The 15,321-nt window shown below is 39.2% G+C and overlaps 1 protein-coding gene across 5 annotated transcripts in view; it reads left to right on the top strand.

Moving 5' to 3' along the window:
* Window positions 1-15,321, top strand: part of LOC126925500 (uncharacterized) — a 77,038-nt gene that overhangs the window by 48,885 nt on the left and 12,832 nt on the right. For all 5 annotated transcript variants that reach the window (XM_050741094.1, XM_050741096.1, XM_050741095.1 and 2 more), the window contains exons 3-6: window positions 5,595-5,851; window positions 6,543-6,935; window positions 7,551-7,807; window positions 8,475-8,586. In XM_050741094.1, coding sequence (XP_050597051.1) covers window positions 5,595-5,851; window positions 6,543-6,935; window positions 7,551-7,807; window positions 8,475-8,586 — 1,019 coding nt within the window. The remainder of the gene's footprint in view (window positions 1-5,594; window positions 5,852-6,542; window positions 6,936-7,550; window positions 7,808-8,474; window positions 8,587-15,321) is intronic.

Raw genomic sequence — 15,321 nt, 5'->3', positions numbered from 1 at the left:
CGTTGTTTTGTAGGTTAGGAGAAATATTTGTGAAATATTGGCTTATGATATTTTAGGGTCCTGCGTTGTGACATCCTAATAGAGATATAAAAAGGGAAATTTGTTCATTCTGACAAGCTCCTGTGGGCGAAATTCTTTCTATCTTTGACGAAGGTACAGTAGAATGGAAATTTAGCGACTCGTAACATCGCAACGAGCATAACCTTAGCAACTGGCTTTTACAGAGGTTAGGTTTTCATCAATTTGTTGCGATATTCTATAGAAGTAGATGTTCGTTAATTTTGGCTTCCTTCTTGAGGATGAAAATGGTTAGGCTTTTTACGAAAATAGGGAAAAGCTTCAGGGAGACTATAGCATTGCAATCATTTTTTTGTCAGGCCAAATGCAATCTTAGGAATTGCCCAAGAGAAATTCTGATACGTCTGTCTCTCTTCCTTCGCATGTAACAATTTCTTGCAATATTTAAACAGAATGGGAAAGAAAGAGAAGGAATCTGCGGGAAAAAAGAAATTTGAGAAATTCCATTGCGCTCTCGTGTTAAGCAAAAAATATTTATGAAACGGCATAGAAAGACTGACTGGGACAGAAGTTCTCCTCCATTTTTTATAACACAGTATTCGGAAGAAACAGAAGAGAAAATTTGAATAATTTCTTCTGAGCGTTTCTTTATGATAAAAGGAAGCGATATGAAAAAGATTGAAAATTATAGCGGAATGGTGTCTGGGAGACACGAGTTATGATTATTCATTAGGCAAACCAATCTTAATCTCTCCTTTCTTTTCCTACAATGACTTCCTGCAATATTCAACACAACCAGAAAGCAGATTATTTCGGCGAGTCGCTGCTGAATTCTTTCTGGGAATCACCTGGCGATCTGGATTATTATGCAAATTGAAGTTTAAGGTGCTAGGAGATCGACTTTTAGTTTAGCTCCAAAATATAATTTTTGTGCCAGGTACAAGGAACACAGTTGTTTGTTTACTCCCACAAAAAACAGTATATTTGTATAAATAAATATTAACCATTGTTTGATATATACCAGGAATAAATAATAAAGAAACCATCGTGAAATTATGAAAGAATGATTTATACGTACGCAATGATGATGCGTGTAACACGATTGTAGATATCTGTTAATACCAGAGAATTAAAAATTGAGGATTAAAGAGATGTATTCTTTCGTACACGGAATGTCAGATACGCAAGAAATCTCGTGGAAGAAAGAGAAGGACGCTTAAAAATGGTATTTGTCGTTTGAAACTTGCGACGAAAATAAGAAGTGAAAATCGAAGGAAACGTTTTTCAACACGGAATCAAGGAAGATGGCTGGTTGCCGTGTTCAGGGGTTCTTTAACGCGTCGGAAGTTTTCTGGGACAAATCGCCTCCGGGATGAGTCGAGGGTTCGCTAAGTTCTTTTCGTTTCCAGATACGATCCACATAGCCGGCGTCTCGTATTCTCTGCAAAGCATGACGCAATCCGAATCAAATGTATCCAAACATTTTGAAAAATTGCTGCTAGGAATAATTTGCTTCCCTCTTACGTTGGTATTACTCAGCCGTTTATTAAACGTCACAGCATACGACGTATTCATTTCTCGAATATTGTCGCCGAGGTTAGGGCACTTTAATTTTAATCTTACTCGAGGTTGAAGTTGAACCGAATCCATGAAATTGTAGGAGAATGACTTCATTCGTTTTGTAACCTGATCGTCCTGGCATTGCCGCTACAAAGTGGTATCATCTCTAAATCAGTTGAACACGGTGATCCGAATGTGACTACGCTCGTTTGTCACCTGTTTTTAATTAAAATTCGGATTTCAAATGCACGTTTAACACGAATTAATAATTTAAGTAGCCTGATCAAAACCTAAGACGAATCAATCATACATATACATAAAGGTACATAACCTAATTCAAACCTAAGACGACAAACACACATACATACAAATACATGTACGATTAGCTTTGTCATAGGTTTGAGTTAGGTTATGTATTTGTACATACATATATTTGTATCTACACGTACGATTAGATTCGTCTTAGATTTGTATTAAATTACTGAAATTTTTACTTCGTGTTAAATGTTTATTTCATTAGATTAAGTTTAAGTTAAGTTTCGATTAAATTACTTAGATTCGAAACTCTCCATTCCAATTTCCATCCTACGCTTGTTCCACACGATGAAATCCATTATTGCTTCTATTAATGGCTCTTCATTGTACGTAATACAAAATTCAAAATACGATTAAGTTTGGAAAAATGTGGTAACCTAATGCAAACTTCTCTGTTCATTTACGTAGACCTGTATATGACTCATCTATAGTAACTTTTACTTTATTTATACATTTAACATTTTCTTTTTTTTTTTTTTTTTTTAGTTTCTAAGCTCGTCTGCTTCAGCCAACAAAATTAAGGACCAATGGTAGCTGTCGCGAGTTAATCAGGAAAAGTTGCAGCTTCGTCCGCAACGAGAAAAATATTAATACCTGATGGCGTGATTTCAAGCTGGCTTATTTCGTTAGATCTGTGTGAAGTTTACCGTGTCACGGAATTAATCGAGCCGCCCCCTTATTTTTAGAACACGTCCGCGTAATTGAATGTCAATTCCGTGCTCGTTAACCAGCCGCGTCGTTGGCAACACTGTTTCGGGGAACGTCAGTGGTAATAATTGAGTTTTTCTCTAGGGACTTTCTCTCCCGTGTGATCGTAATTTAAAATTTCTCCAACCTTACAAACTCAAATAATAAAGTAATTACAGATCCGCTGAAAAACCAGACACGTGTCTCGCTATGACGAACATACGCGAAAATAAATTACTCTGTTCCATTTCAAGAGTTCTATTTCATTTCTATAAAAAATTATTTTACTGTTACAACCGATAATCGAATATTGAAGGGAGAGACACGTGTGCCAATCAGAATGCACGAATTGGTTCATAGCGCAAAGAATCAACGATATTTGCTCCTTTTTTCACTAATGAAATTCCGTTTCACTTATCATAATTTCTCCCATTGTGAATTATCTTACAATCTTCTTTAAACGCTTCCGTTTCTCCAACGTGAAGCTCGATTTCTATGAAATTAAAATGGATGGATTGCTTGTTACACAATGATACACAGACGGATAAAATTGATATCGAATCGAGCACAATGAAAAAACTTAAGAGGATCAATGAGAGCCGATTTGCAACATAGTCGTTGGGTGGGACATAGAAGGGCGAGCATTAATAAAAAAGAAAAAAATAAACAATCAGAATACATCATGCAATATGTGATATGTGAGATAACATGAGACACGTTAGAACAAAGTATTATTGTCGAAATATTTCGCAGGTGCAGTTAAAACAAATGTAATGTCAGCAATGATATCGAAGATTCCGATATTAAAGTATCGAAATTCGATTGACATCTGCCACGATCGCAGGTCGGTGGAATGTTAAAATAGATTTTTAGAGAAACTGGACGTATACCACTTGTGTCGAATCTAATCGTTAACTACGTAACATGTAGCCGTGATAATTGAACGGTTTAACGATCGGATATTTTAATTACGTAATTGTACAATCTGACATAACCTAAAAATCGCCATCTATGATTCTATTTTCTACATAAAGTACAAGATATGACTAATTTTCAGCCATTTGGCAATAGAATACTATGGTTGCTTTGTTTCCTAAATTAGCTGATATCTAAAAAATTCTAATTTGGTAATTCTTTTATAAATGTCTGCTGTGTAAAAGCACCACGACATCCGATGTTCCGTCAAGTCCGACAGAAAGATAAAAATTTCGATCGATTTTACGTCAGAGACAGGAAACTCTGCCAATTCCCTTGGCCAAGTTGCGTCTATGTTACGTCGAGGATTTGACCACCCGAAATGCGTATTTATTTTCGGATTTCGTGCATCATGAAACAGCCTGTATATCCGGCTAAAAGTGGCCGTCATACGTCAACGAGCCACGCGATCATTGTACGCGTAAATATTTAGTCGATGCACGCGAAATGCCTTTTTTATTACCACGGATTCATGAAAATCGTCGTTTCTGGAATTCGAGAATTCTCCGAATACCATCCACTAATATCATGTAATAGCAAATTCTCCTAATGTGCCTCTAACCTAACCTAACATCAATACCAGATCCATCTTATCTACTAGTCATCAAACTTGACTACCATTAATCTTAAACCTTAGAAATTACCTAGAATTGGTATTCATGTGATATTCATTCCAAATACGCTTATCTCTAATGAGCTAAAAACATTGAATCCTAATACTAACCTGCTATTAACCACCAATTTTGTAGTCGAATTAGACAGTACCTTCTGTACTATTAGCACTGAAACCTTGAGATCACGTAGCTTTGTTATTTACCTAATATTCGCTGTAGATCCAACTAGCCCTGTTGATGGTCTCGAAAATTCACTGAACCCTACTCTAAATCCCCTAAACTCACGTAGCCCATTAGTCTAATTGACGCTTAGTGCCATTATAGGCGATAACGTACAGGTTGATGGATCTCGTTAATTTTTAATGAAGCAGCCTCGCGTTAACGTACGAACAACACATTGACCATTATCGTTATAATTAACGAGCTGATCGATTTATCCCACGATCCTCTAATTGTTCTTCGTGGTCTACTATTTTTGAACAACTCTACCACGGTTGGCATGAGGAAGGATTATTTCACTCAGAAACATATTTGAGCTTCTTACATAGCAAATTTGACAACTGCGCGGAATAAGGACTAAGACAAATTTATATAAATGTGTGAGTATCGATGAAATGCCTTGGCACCAAAATTTCAACGATTTCGAAAAATGAGTCCAATCCCTTCGGTCTATGAACAGCTTAATTCTGCGAGAAATTCAAAATTGAATGTTAAGATGCTGAAGCTTAAGACGTTGAAAGAAATAATTCTAGCCAACTATATCTCTGGCGCACAATACATCCTTTGTGCCACATTTACTCACTTCTGGTAATTGTTTATTGATACAAGAGCGGCCAGCCAGTTCTCCACGTGTTGAAATATTTGAAGAGAACTCGACGCCTCGTGTATCCTGTACCGCGAAACCCGATCTGTGTCTGACATTACGCACCCTCTCGTCTGTCTACGCTTTCATACAACCACCATCGAACAACCACGGCCTTCGACATACTCGTCCAAACGTTTTAAACAAACGTCCCATTTAATTAATCGAACGGTAGCTTCGGACAGATTGAAACGTCGCTCACCGAAACAGATTTGTCTGTCGAAGATATAGAGACAGGCTATCGATCAATTTACTATTCACTTTTCCTATTTTGTTCCAAGTGTTATAGATAACTCTGTACTCTCGTTCAAAGATCTAGCCATTCTATGTGTAACCATAACGGTATTGAGTGAATCGATGACTTGAAAGTTAGGTTAGGTGATTTTAGATCTTCAAAACTGGGTCCAATTCTAGAAGCTAGGCATTTGGTCCACGCGCGATTCTACAGACTCGACGTTGGTTCTAAATGATCCTAGAAACCCAAGGTCATTAGAGATCTTACAACTGTTGCCAAATCGAAGCCTGTATTTAAGTATGTTCCTAACCTAACTTATGTTTCACAGTGTCAGAGTTCGCGCAGGAGCTGGGCGCGGCAATGGAAAGCCACTCGGCAACCGTACGACGTCTTGTCGACGAGTTTCGCAGCCGATCCGGAGACACCAGAGTTGATTCCGGCGGAATGCGTCGAGTTTGGGAAAGTTTACTGCGCCAGGTGCAATCAGATGCAGAAGCTCACTTGGATCTGGCAGCGGTTCTCCAACAGCAGCTGTCTAGGCCCACCTTGGAGGCCAGCTTCCACCGGAAACTCCAGTCCAGGAAGGTAATTCGCTTCAGATCTCTGCATCTACGAAAATCGAACGAGCCCTTGATAACAAAACTTTGTTCAAAATCCATGGCATGTGCTACGAATGTGGCGAAAAGTGATTTAAGTTTGAAGGAAGAAATTGTCGTGCGATATAGCCAAAATAAGATAAGGCACCTGAATGTCTTTCACGACGTCGATAACGTGAGAATCTTCCAAAGAAATTGCACGTGGGCGTCGTTTGCCTGCTTCGAGATTGCTTCCAGTTCAATGTGATCGTCGTATCGCGTGCGGTATCAAGGGCTTCCTCCGAAAGCAGATAAAAGTTGCCAATACAACTGCTTTCAGTATTTCCTTAACGGATTTGAAAATTGAGATTTACGATCGATCCAGAGTTGCACGCAATGCAGATTTGAAGCTTCAAGATGATACCATCAAACCTACGTCTTACCCCAACCTAACCAAAACTTGATTCAGATTTTTCATTCTTAACAAATCTACTAATCTCGGCTGAGCAATTGGGTAACCAGTATCGATTTTCAGAGACCTGTTACAATCGAAAACCCACTGCAGCTTGACAAAATCCCAACTGAAAACTATTCCACACGAACCGAGATGTAGCCTTAATCCTAAAACCATAATTACAGGAGAAGACTGGTAGCATGAAAGAGAAAGATGATTATAAAACCAAGGAAATTCCATATTGCAGGTGTTTGCTCATCGCGAGGCCTACGAGCAGGTGGTGGCGAAGACCGAGGAGAAGCTGCAACGTGCCCGCGCGGATTACAAACGCGCCTACGCCTCTCTCTTAATGATAGATGGCGGGAGTGAGCAGGAGCTGAAACGCGCCTATTACGAGGCGCACAATGCGTACGTTCTTCAATTGAAAGCCACGAATGCCATCACGGAACGGTACCAGTCACAGTGCCTGCCTAGTCTGCTCGGTGAAATAGCGGAAGTATACGAGGAGTTATGTGGATTGGCTTGCAAATGCGTGGCTGGAATATCGGAGGCAGCCGCGGAGAGGGCTGGGGATCAGGCGAAACGTTATCAAACGGTAGCGAAAGAGGCTCAAGTCGTAACACCGCTAAATGATTTACAAGTACGTCAGATTGACTATATTTCCCAAGTCTTCCTTTATCTGTCCTCGTTTATGAGCCTTGACTCAATTGTTTGCGTACTGTGAGTGGCGGAATGAAGAGGGCAAGGGAAGGAATCCTATCAGTCGGCAGAACCGAATTAGGGTTGTGATGAGCTTGCCAGTCAGCCAGGCGTAAAGCTGTTAAATCCTCCTATTTGTGAGAGTCCTACATACTCGGTTGAGATTAGGATTCTTAGCTTCAGACGACAGGGAACTGTAGGGATATTATTCCGTTTCTGGTGTTGATTCTTAAGAGGAATAGTTTTGGGAAAACTAAGCTCGCGATTTTTAGAAATACAGGAAATGGGTTTGTTGTTTCTGCAAATAATAATAAGCTAGAGACAGAAATCGGATCTATATTTAGAGCACATGAACCGTGTCTATATTTGGCAAATCATGCAATGATGGGATTTATAATTATCATATATCAGCAGAGCTTGCATTAGATCATTCTATGATCATCCTGTCCCACAGAAATAGAGAAAAGATTCAGGTATCGATAAATAATGATCACCCTATTACAGATATAGCTTTGAGCCATTATTCAGTCTATTAAGAGTAGAATTTTGTGTCTAGATTCTGGCACGGAGCCTATCAGCCACAGCGACCCCATCGAAAAAGCCCTCCAGGCGGCTGTTCGTGGCGCCAGGTCCGCCAGAACAAATACCCATGGAAAGAATCAGTCAAATACCGTCGCTGAGGGACGAACTAGCACCAACAGGGACCAGTACTCTGCCCCTGATGGAGGATTTACGACGAGAGCACGATAGCCTAGCTCAAGAGATCACACGACTCCAGGACGCCTTGGATACGTTGATCCGCATGCAACGAAAGTGCGTTAACTTATCCACCCAGAACAAATATTTAGAAGTTAAACTACTCCGCGAATGTGCGAATCTCCTGGCCTAAGTGGATACGGTTTTCAATGAGTTAGAAGAGGTAGAAGGCCAAAGTAGGTGATCCAATCCTGGTCGGTTAGACGTTCAACGTTGGGTCTTCCCAGATGCAACGTAGATACGTTAACCTATCGATTCAGATACGAGATTTATAATTCAATAGACCATATCACGATCGTATGAACCTGATGACACGAACAGATAAGATTACAGGGGACAGAGCGGCAAAATGGGCAACCCCAAATCTTAGCGATCAAACGTTAAATGTAGGGTCTTGTAGCAGGCTACCATTTAGGATTTGATGAAAAGTAATTTCACTATATTGCCGGTGCTGGCATTGAGAAGAAGGTACGATCGATAACGTGGAGCACCAGTGAAATATAGAACCGCGAATAGAAATGATTAATGTCTGACAAAAGAATTCGTTCTAATTACCTCTCGTTCCGCTTTTCGGTGGCTGGTTCAATTTATTAAAGGTAAACACGTTACAAAGGGCCACGGTTCTCGAGAGCTGGTATTTCCAGCTTACAACACTCGACACGTTCGCGGGTTTAATTCCACGAAGCCCGAGAATCGCTAAACGGTTTCCCTTCTTTAATTGCAGGAGCGCTGAAAGCAATCTTTACACAAAAGTAGCCGAGCTCCAGGAAGACATCTCTATGAAGCGTTTCGAGCTAGGGGAGGCACAACTATACCTCGCAGCCGTGCAAGCACAGGTATTTTGATTGATATTATTTTGTAGCAAACATTCTGGCGAACCTGATGATTATCTTCAAACCTACGTTCGATGGTACTCTCTGTTCCTTTGGCATGGAAATTTTAACGAAACATTCACTTTGAAAAAGGCTAGTGAAGATACAAACATTTGTAAAGTAACTTTTCTAGCAGTGCTGTTTCAAGACAATATAAGAATCAAAATTTAGATACTCAGCTTTACTTTGTCACGATAATTTTTTAATTCTTCCGTTTATGAAAAAAATTAACTCATTAGAAATTTGACTAATCGTATGGCGAGAAAAATATTCTTAGGAAGTAATATTTTCGATCGACCAGTGATGTAATATGTAAAATGCTTGGAAATTTGTGAAAATGTTCCTTACATTTATATCACTTTCCCTTAAGAATCTCAACCTATCGCGTTTCTCATTTGCTCGGTAATTTTAACTTTCAGTAACCTTTTTCCCGTTTTCTTTTTTTTTTTTTTTTCTAAACTATTTAAATGAGCCGTCACAAGATCTATAGCATTAAAAAGCGGAGAGCTATTAGTGACTATCGAAAGTTCGCTAGCAAATTGCTGCACTTCAGTGCTGCCAACATAAAGTTCCTATCGGGGGAAACCGTATCAGAAGTTCCGTGCACTCGGATTAAAAACTTGCTACTTCCATAGCGAACCAGTATCGTTTTCTTGTTTAGAAAACCGCGACAAGGGTCGCGGAAAGTTTTTTCATTCGTGACTGAAAAGTTTCTGTGTTCCTGCTATGACAGAAATCAGATACGTGTGTCCTGTATGTGTGCGTGTTCGAACGTACAGGAATCGTTTGACGACCTAGAAATTGGATTTGCGATGGATCCCCGAGGAAACATCCATCGTAGAAAAGAAAAATCACCGATTTCACGCTGCTGTTCCCTTACACCGAAGGTTTCTTTACATCTGGCAGTTTCTTTGTTGGTGATTCCATTCAGACCGTGAAATCCTCTGATGCTCCTACCTACAGTTATACATATATTAGCATAAGAAATTTTTCAATCACAAAATGTGGTTACCTTCCATGGTTGAGAATTTAAAGTAATTCAGTATTGTTAGATCATACTTTTAATGAGCTTCCTAATTTCACTAATTACTAATTCTATCATTCAACATCTTTAAATCCCAAAATCGTACGAATTTAATCCTTCAATTATTCCCAGGTGACATATAACAACATAACCTCCAATAAACTTTTTCATTTGGTCATGTATCGATTAACATTCGTCATCTTTAAATTCTAGAATGTTTACTTATCAAAAAATAAAGTTTGATATTATTATTCGAATGAAATTTTATCTCAACCTAATCTCAACTGATCGAACGTATTGATCATATCAACGAACCAAATACCGAGAAAATTCTTCGAGTGGTTCAAAGAAGATTCTACGCAGAGTCATCTGGCGTGAATTCCTAACCTGAACCAATTTGTCATCGGCCAGCGAAAGAGCGCGAGCACGACGGTATCACAGATCAGCTGTCAGCAAAAGCATTATCCTCATCAGCAATCCAACCACCTAAACAGCCGGTCGAGTGGACGAGAACGACAAAGAGGAGCAATCCGTGACACTTTGTTCAGTGGGTCTTCAGACACAGTCGGTCGGAGAAGTCTCGCCGGGACAAAGGAACGTGTCGATCTCGGCCGCGAGAAAAAGAACTGGTCTCGCGGAGCATTCGTGGTTCTCGAGACGAGTGGCTGAGCCGATTAAAATTAGCACGAGCTTCCCATTGTTCCCTTCCACGGGTCTCGAATAAGTACAATGCACCCTGTTTGTTCACCTGCACGTGCTGTCCCGCAGTTCTGTGCCTCCTCTCGTACGATCCGCGCCAGATCGGCTGCCGCTAATAAGACGCCATATTGGAAACTAGTAATTGATCCTTCGATGTGAGTAGAGAGAAAGAAAAAAGTGTTCTTCTCAGCAGTTAATGCATATCGATCGGCTTAAAGATGGTTTTGATGTCTCTTAATGGGTTTGATTTGGTGGTCGGAATTACATGTGTATTGTGATGAAATGAGTATTAGTCAATACCGATATTATTGCCTATTGATGGCTATTAAACGGGTATTTTGAGGTTAAAATTTTCAAGCAGAGGATATTAGATGGAAAATTTGTATATTGTTGTGACAGTTTGCAAAATTTCAATTAACCATGGTGTCAAATTATCAAGCCAATTACTCTTCTAGTAATACTCTCTCATAAAGTATCATAACGTTGATAATTTCATTAGAAGACTAGCACGACTATTTTCACGTTTTTACAGAAAGTAACCTATGCTAAGTAACCTAACCAAAATCAACTCAACCATCATCATCGCCGTCAAACACTAACATTCGACTGGAAGTTTGAATTAGAAGATAGCAACGAGGTTATACGAGGATAAAAGAGGCAAGAGAAATATTTAAAAAAATCAGCCGTGGCAGAGGATAAGGGTCACAGAATCCTTTGTCGTCGAGCGAGACGCGGAAGACACGCGAGACAGACTTTCGCTGTGACTCGTATCCTGAAGGTAGATACACATAAAAGCCAAGCTTTTCTCCGGTCACTCATTTCCCGGAAAAGGGATGAATTATGGAGGGATAGGCGGCGAACGGTCGTGAAACGAGAGACGTAGTCAAAGAGACGTAAATTTTCGATCGCCTTCTCTCGTGAAAATAACTTCAACACACGCGCGCTTCTAGAAACGCTCGCTTCAGCGAGTTCGAATACCACGACGCGCATCTGTCGATACTCGAATTCGCAAGGAAGTACGGAACTTTTCAAACGTAGATACGTCAGAGATGATGAGAAATATGGGGAAAATGGGGTAGATTTAGAAGGACAAGTTTTCGTCGGTGAATAGTAGAAATTATATAGGCTGTCTTTGACACGTATAGCTATCTGCCGATATTTGAACTGCGATCAGATTACGATCGAAGCCTTCTAACGTGTACGACTGTATGGCGAACGATGACAAATACGACTGTGAAATGGAGGAACGATAAGAACGAGGAGTCGTCAAAGTCGAGAAAAATAAGGCGAATGATAAATTGACAAAAAATGATGAAAATGCTAAAGAATGACAAAAGCTACGAAAATGATATGGAAGGTAAGAATGGTGGAGGAAAACAAATTTACTATAAATTTACTATAGAAATCGTACAGGTTGCCTCGCGTAACTGAGACAGTAACTTTTAGAATACAGTAACTACTTGACACAGTAACAGCCAGAAGAAAAGTTTCTAACCTATAAATCTAGGTGTTTCAAAAAATGATGAGGCCCATATACGAAATTACGAGGAAATTTATTTCAGATGTGGAAACATGGCGGAAGTTAAGGCGCGAAATGCAAATTTCTCTGCTATGGTCTTAACTCAGATTAAACTCTAAGTCACAGTCATCCTACGTCTAACGTGACTAATAAAAATCCAAGTAAAATTCTAACTCGTATTAATCTACATAATCTGCATTTACGTATTTGTATCTAATCATCGATCTAATTTTAGACCCAACTAAATGTCCCTATGAAACATCAAGATCGACAGTAAACAGGATTTATGAATGGGAAAACAGAGACAGAGGAAACATAATGGAGGAGGGAATCTGTTTTTTTTTTCCTTGATAAATGGGAGGCAGACGCGTGAAGTATACAGCCCCATTCAATAATATTGATTTGCATACGCCTTTGAAACCTTTTTGTATCTAACTTTCCATCGAATTCGTCGTCCTCGGCGAGAAGATTGGCCTGATTCAAGCGTTCCACACGAGCATTCGCTAAATTCCACAATACGACGTGTCCTGATCCTTCAACTGGCACGCCAAGGATGACTGAATACCTAAATGTAGGCTGATCCGCACTCCATTACCTCCTAAAATAGCAGCCTCTGTGACGTTGCCAACTTTTTGCCGCAATGAACATTTAGGCTTCACGTGAATCTGAATAATTGTCTGCCAACCTGAATATCGATAGCAAAGGGCGATCAACGATATAGTAGTTGATAATTGCTAATATCCTGATATTAATATTCTTTGTAAAGATATTTCGGCAAATTTGTAAAACTTAGGCTATCGGTTTTTTAGCTGATGAGAGCTGCTGGTGAACGTCTTCGATAACAAAGATGGTGTTATAGTCATGGTCGTAGAACACGAGAATTGGTCACGTAGTCAGGAAGATTATAGATTGAAGGAAGGTCGTTTAACCGGTGCTTTCACCACCAGGGGATCGATATCGTGACCGAGTCTTGCTGAAATTTTCAGCAAGACACGTCCTAATGGACCTGTCAGCGGCCACCAGATACCAGTGTCTATGGAACAGGCTAGATATCGATAATTGCCCGTTTCGATCCATCCTAGCAATTTCCTTTGCATTAGGCTTCTATCCTAGCCTCGATCACTTTGTCAAGGCGATGAAGGAAGCTTGTGTTTTTTATCTATCAGAGATTTAGAGGCTAATTTAAAGGAGATGTTGCATGAAAGAGAGCGATAAAGAAGAAGAAAGGATACTTTTAAATTTAGATTTCTTATCTGAACGACAAAATTTGAACTTTATTAGCCACGTAGAGAGAATTTTACAGGCAATTGTGCCCTGTACAAAATGATTTTCGAATGAATTTTTAGATTAATACATCTAGCGGGATGGTATATTTCCCTTTTTCATTTTCTTCTTCGTGTTTCTCTTTTCTTTGTTTTCTAGTGGGACGTTGAATCGGAAATAGTTCTTTAAATATTCAAAAAGTATGCCCGATTGATATGGAGCTGCGATTAAGCGATAAAAGTTGCTGCAGTTCTTTGAAAACGATTCAATTTAGCCAGCACTTCTGTAGGTTAAAATATTCAAGGATATTTCGATTCCTAGCAATTTCTGGAATATGTAACGAGTAGTTATATAGAAATCCCATTGGAGTGAGAAAATTACTTGGTGTATCTTCAGAAATCAAATTGCTCCAATCGTAGCAAGCAAAAAAAAAGATCTGTCAATTATCTTGATTAATCAAAATGAAGGCTAAAATATTTTTTAAGTATTTTTTACCTGGAAGGGCAAATCATGAGAATTGTTCATTGCTATGAACCGACTAACTTTCTCTAACTCTCGAACACTCAAAATTCTTCTAGAAATTGAGAAATTGTGCTGATCCAAAGTTGAGAAACCTTTGTCAACAATGAGATCAAAAAATGCTTCTCCAACTGGCAACATCATTTCAAATGGCTTTGGACACTCGAAATTCCAGTTCTTGTCCAGTTCTACAGATTAGTTAAAACTTCTATAATAGTCAGAGTCCTTTTGAAATGTGTAGAAGCTGTTCCAATTAAAGGATTCCAAATTGCTATCAATGAAAGAATCAAAATAATAATTTTTTAAGAGAATTAATTTTTAAATTAATTTAACAGAATAATTAATTTATTTATTTCCTTTTTAGATCAATTTAATGATATATTACAATTGAGAGAATTACTGCGAGTGCTTGCAAATACTTAAAAATCCTATTCCATTCAATTCCATCGACTTGTTCAACTTGTATAATTGTCAACATTCCCCTGGAATGTTGAGAAATTGTCTCAATTAAAAAATCAAAAAGTTGTGTGAAAGATGAGGTACCTCAGTTAATGGAGTCAAGCCAAGTGCTTCCAAACACTTGAACTAAAAATTTTACCTGAGTAATTAAGAACCATAACTTGGGGACTTGTACGGAATTTTTAGAAACTGTTTTAACCAGTCCAAAGTGTTCGAGAGGTTAGAAGGAATCGAAGTTGGTCTCTTTAATTATCAAAATTTATCCAATTCGTCTAAAATGCTTCCCACAAGCCGACGAATCCTCTGTAGGTGGAACGTACGAAATATCGAAAGCAAAATGCTTGTTGCAACGTTTATTGGACAAATCAATTGTGCTGGGATTTCGTTTGTTAAATTACCTTCGCAAAAGTATGAATTCGCACGAACGTGCGCAGTCTATCAGCGGCTAAATAAAATAAAATTGAAAAGATACAGCTGAAAAGCAAATTTCATAGAACAGTTGACGTATAGAGAATAAAAACCGAATATACGTATACAGGCGCATGTCAAACTGCAATAAACCATGGCAAAACGCTGATGACTAAATGAAATAAAATCCGAAAAATATAAATCATAGAAAGAAAGGCTATCGATAGAAACATACAGATATAAAGCGCGGATAACTTGCAGCTTACATACAATCATACAATTGCCATACAACTGGTAATGGAAAAGCAAACAAACTCGAAAGAACAATTGTCAGATAGGAAAACCGGACATGCGTAAACAAACGCATGTGAAACTGTAATAAACCGGCATAAAGAGAAACTGATAACAGATAACAAAGAACAATTCTCAAATGGAAAGTAAAAACCGGATACGCGTAAACTGACGCGCTCCAAATTGTCATAAACCGGCACGGAACACCGATAACTGACTACAATAAACTGAGTAGAATAAAATGTAAAACAAAAGAATGCAGGCACAAAGGTAGACAGCTTCCAAATTACAGGTGGCGATGGGTTGCGGACGAAACAGGTTCCAAAGATCGGTTGGCAGATAGGGAAGGAAAACCGGATACGCGTAAACAGACACGCGCTGCGTTGCCTAACGCGTCGCCCGAATAAATAGGGGCGCGCAATCGCGCGACATGCGCCCTCACAACTGGGTCACCATCCGACAGCCGCCGTCTGAAAATCCATTCCTGGCCTCGAGTTCGCTCTCCTAGGTCAGGGTG

The sequence above is a fragment of the Bombus affinis genome, chromosome 16, assembly GCF_024516045.1.
Source record: "Bombus affinis isolate iyBomAffi1 chromosome 16, iyBomAffi1.2, whole genome shotgun sequence".
Taxonomy (NCBI): Eukaryota; Metazoa; Arthropoda; class Insecta; order Hymenoptera; family Apidae; genus Bombus; species Bombus affinis.
This window is presented reverse-complemented; position numbering and strand designations above follow the sequence as displayed.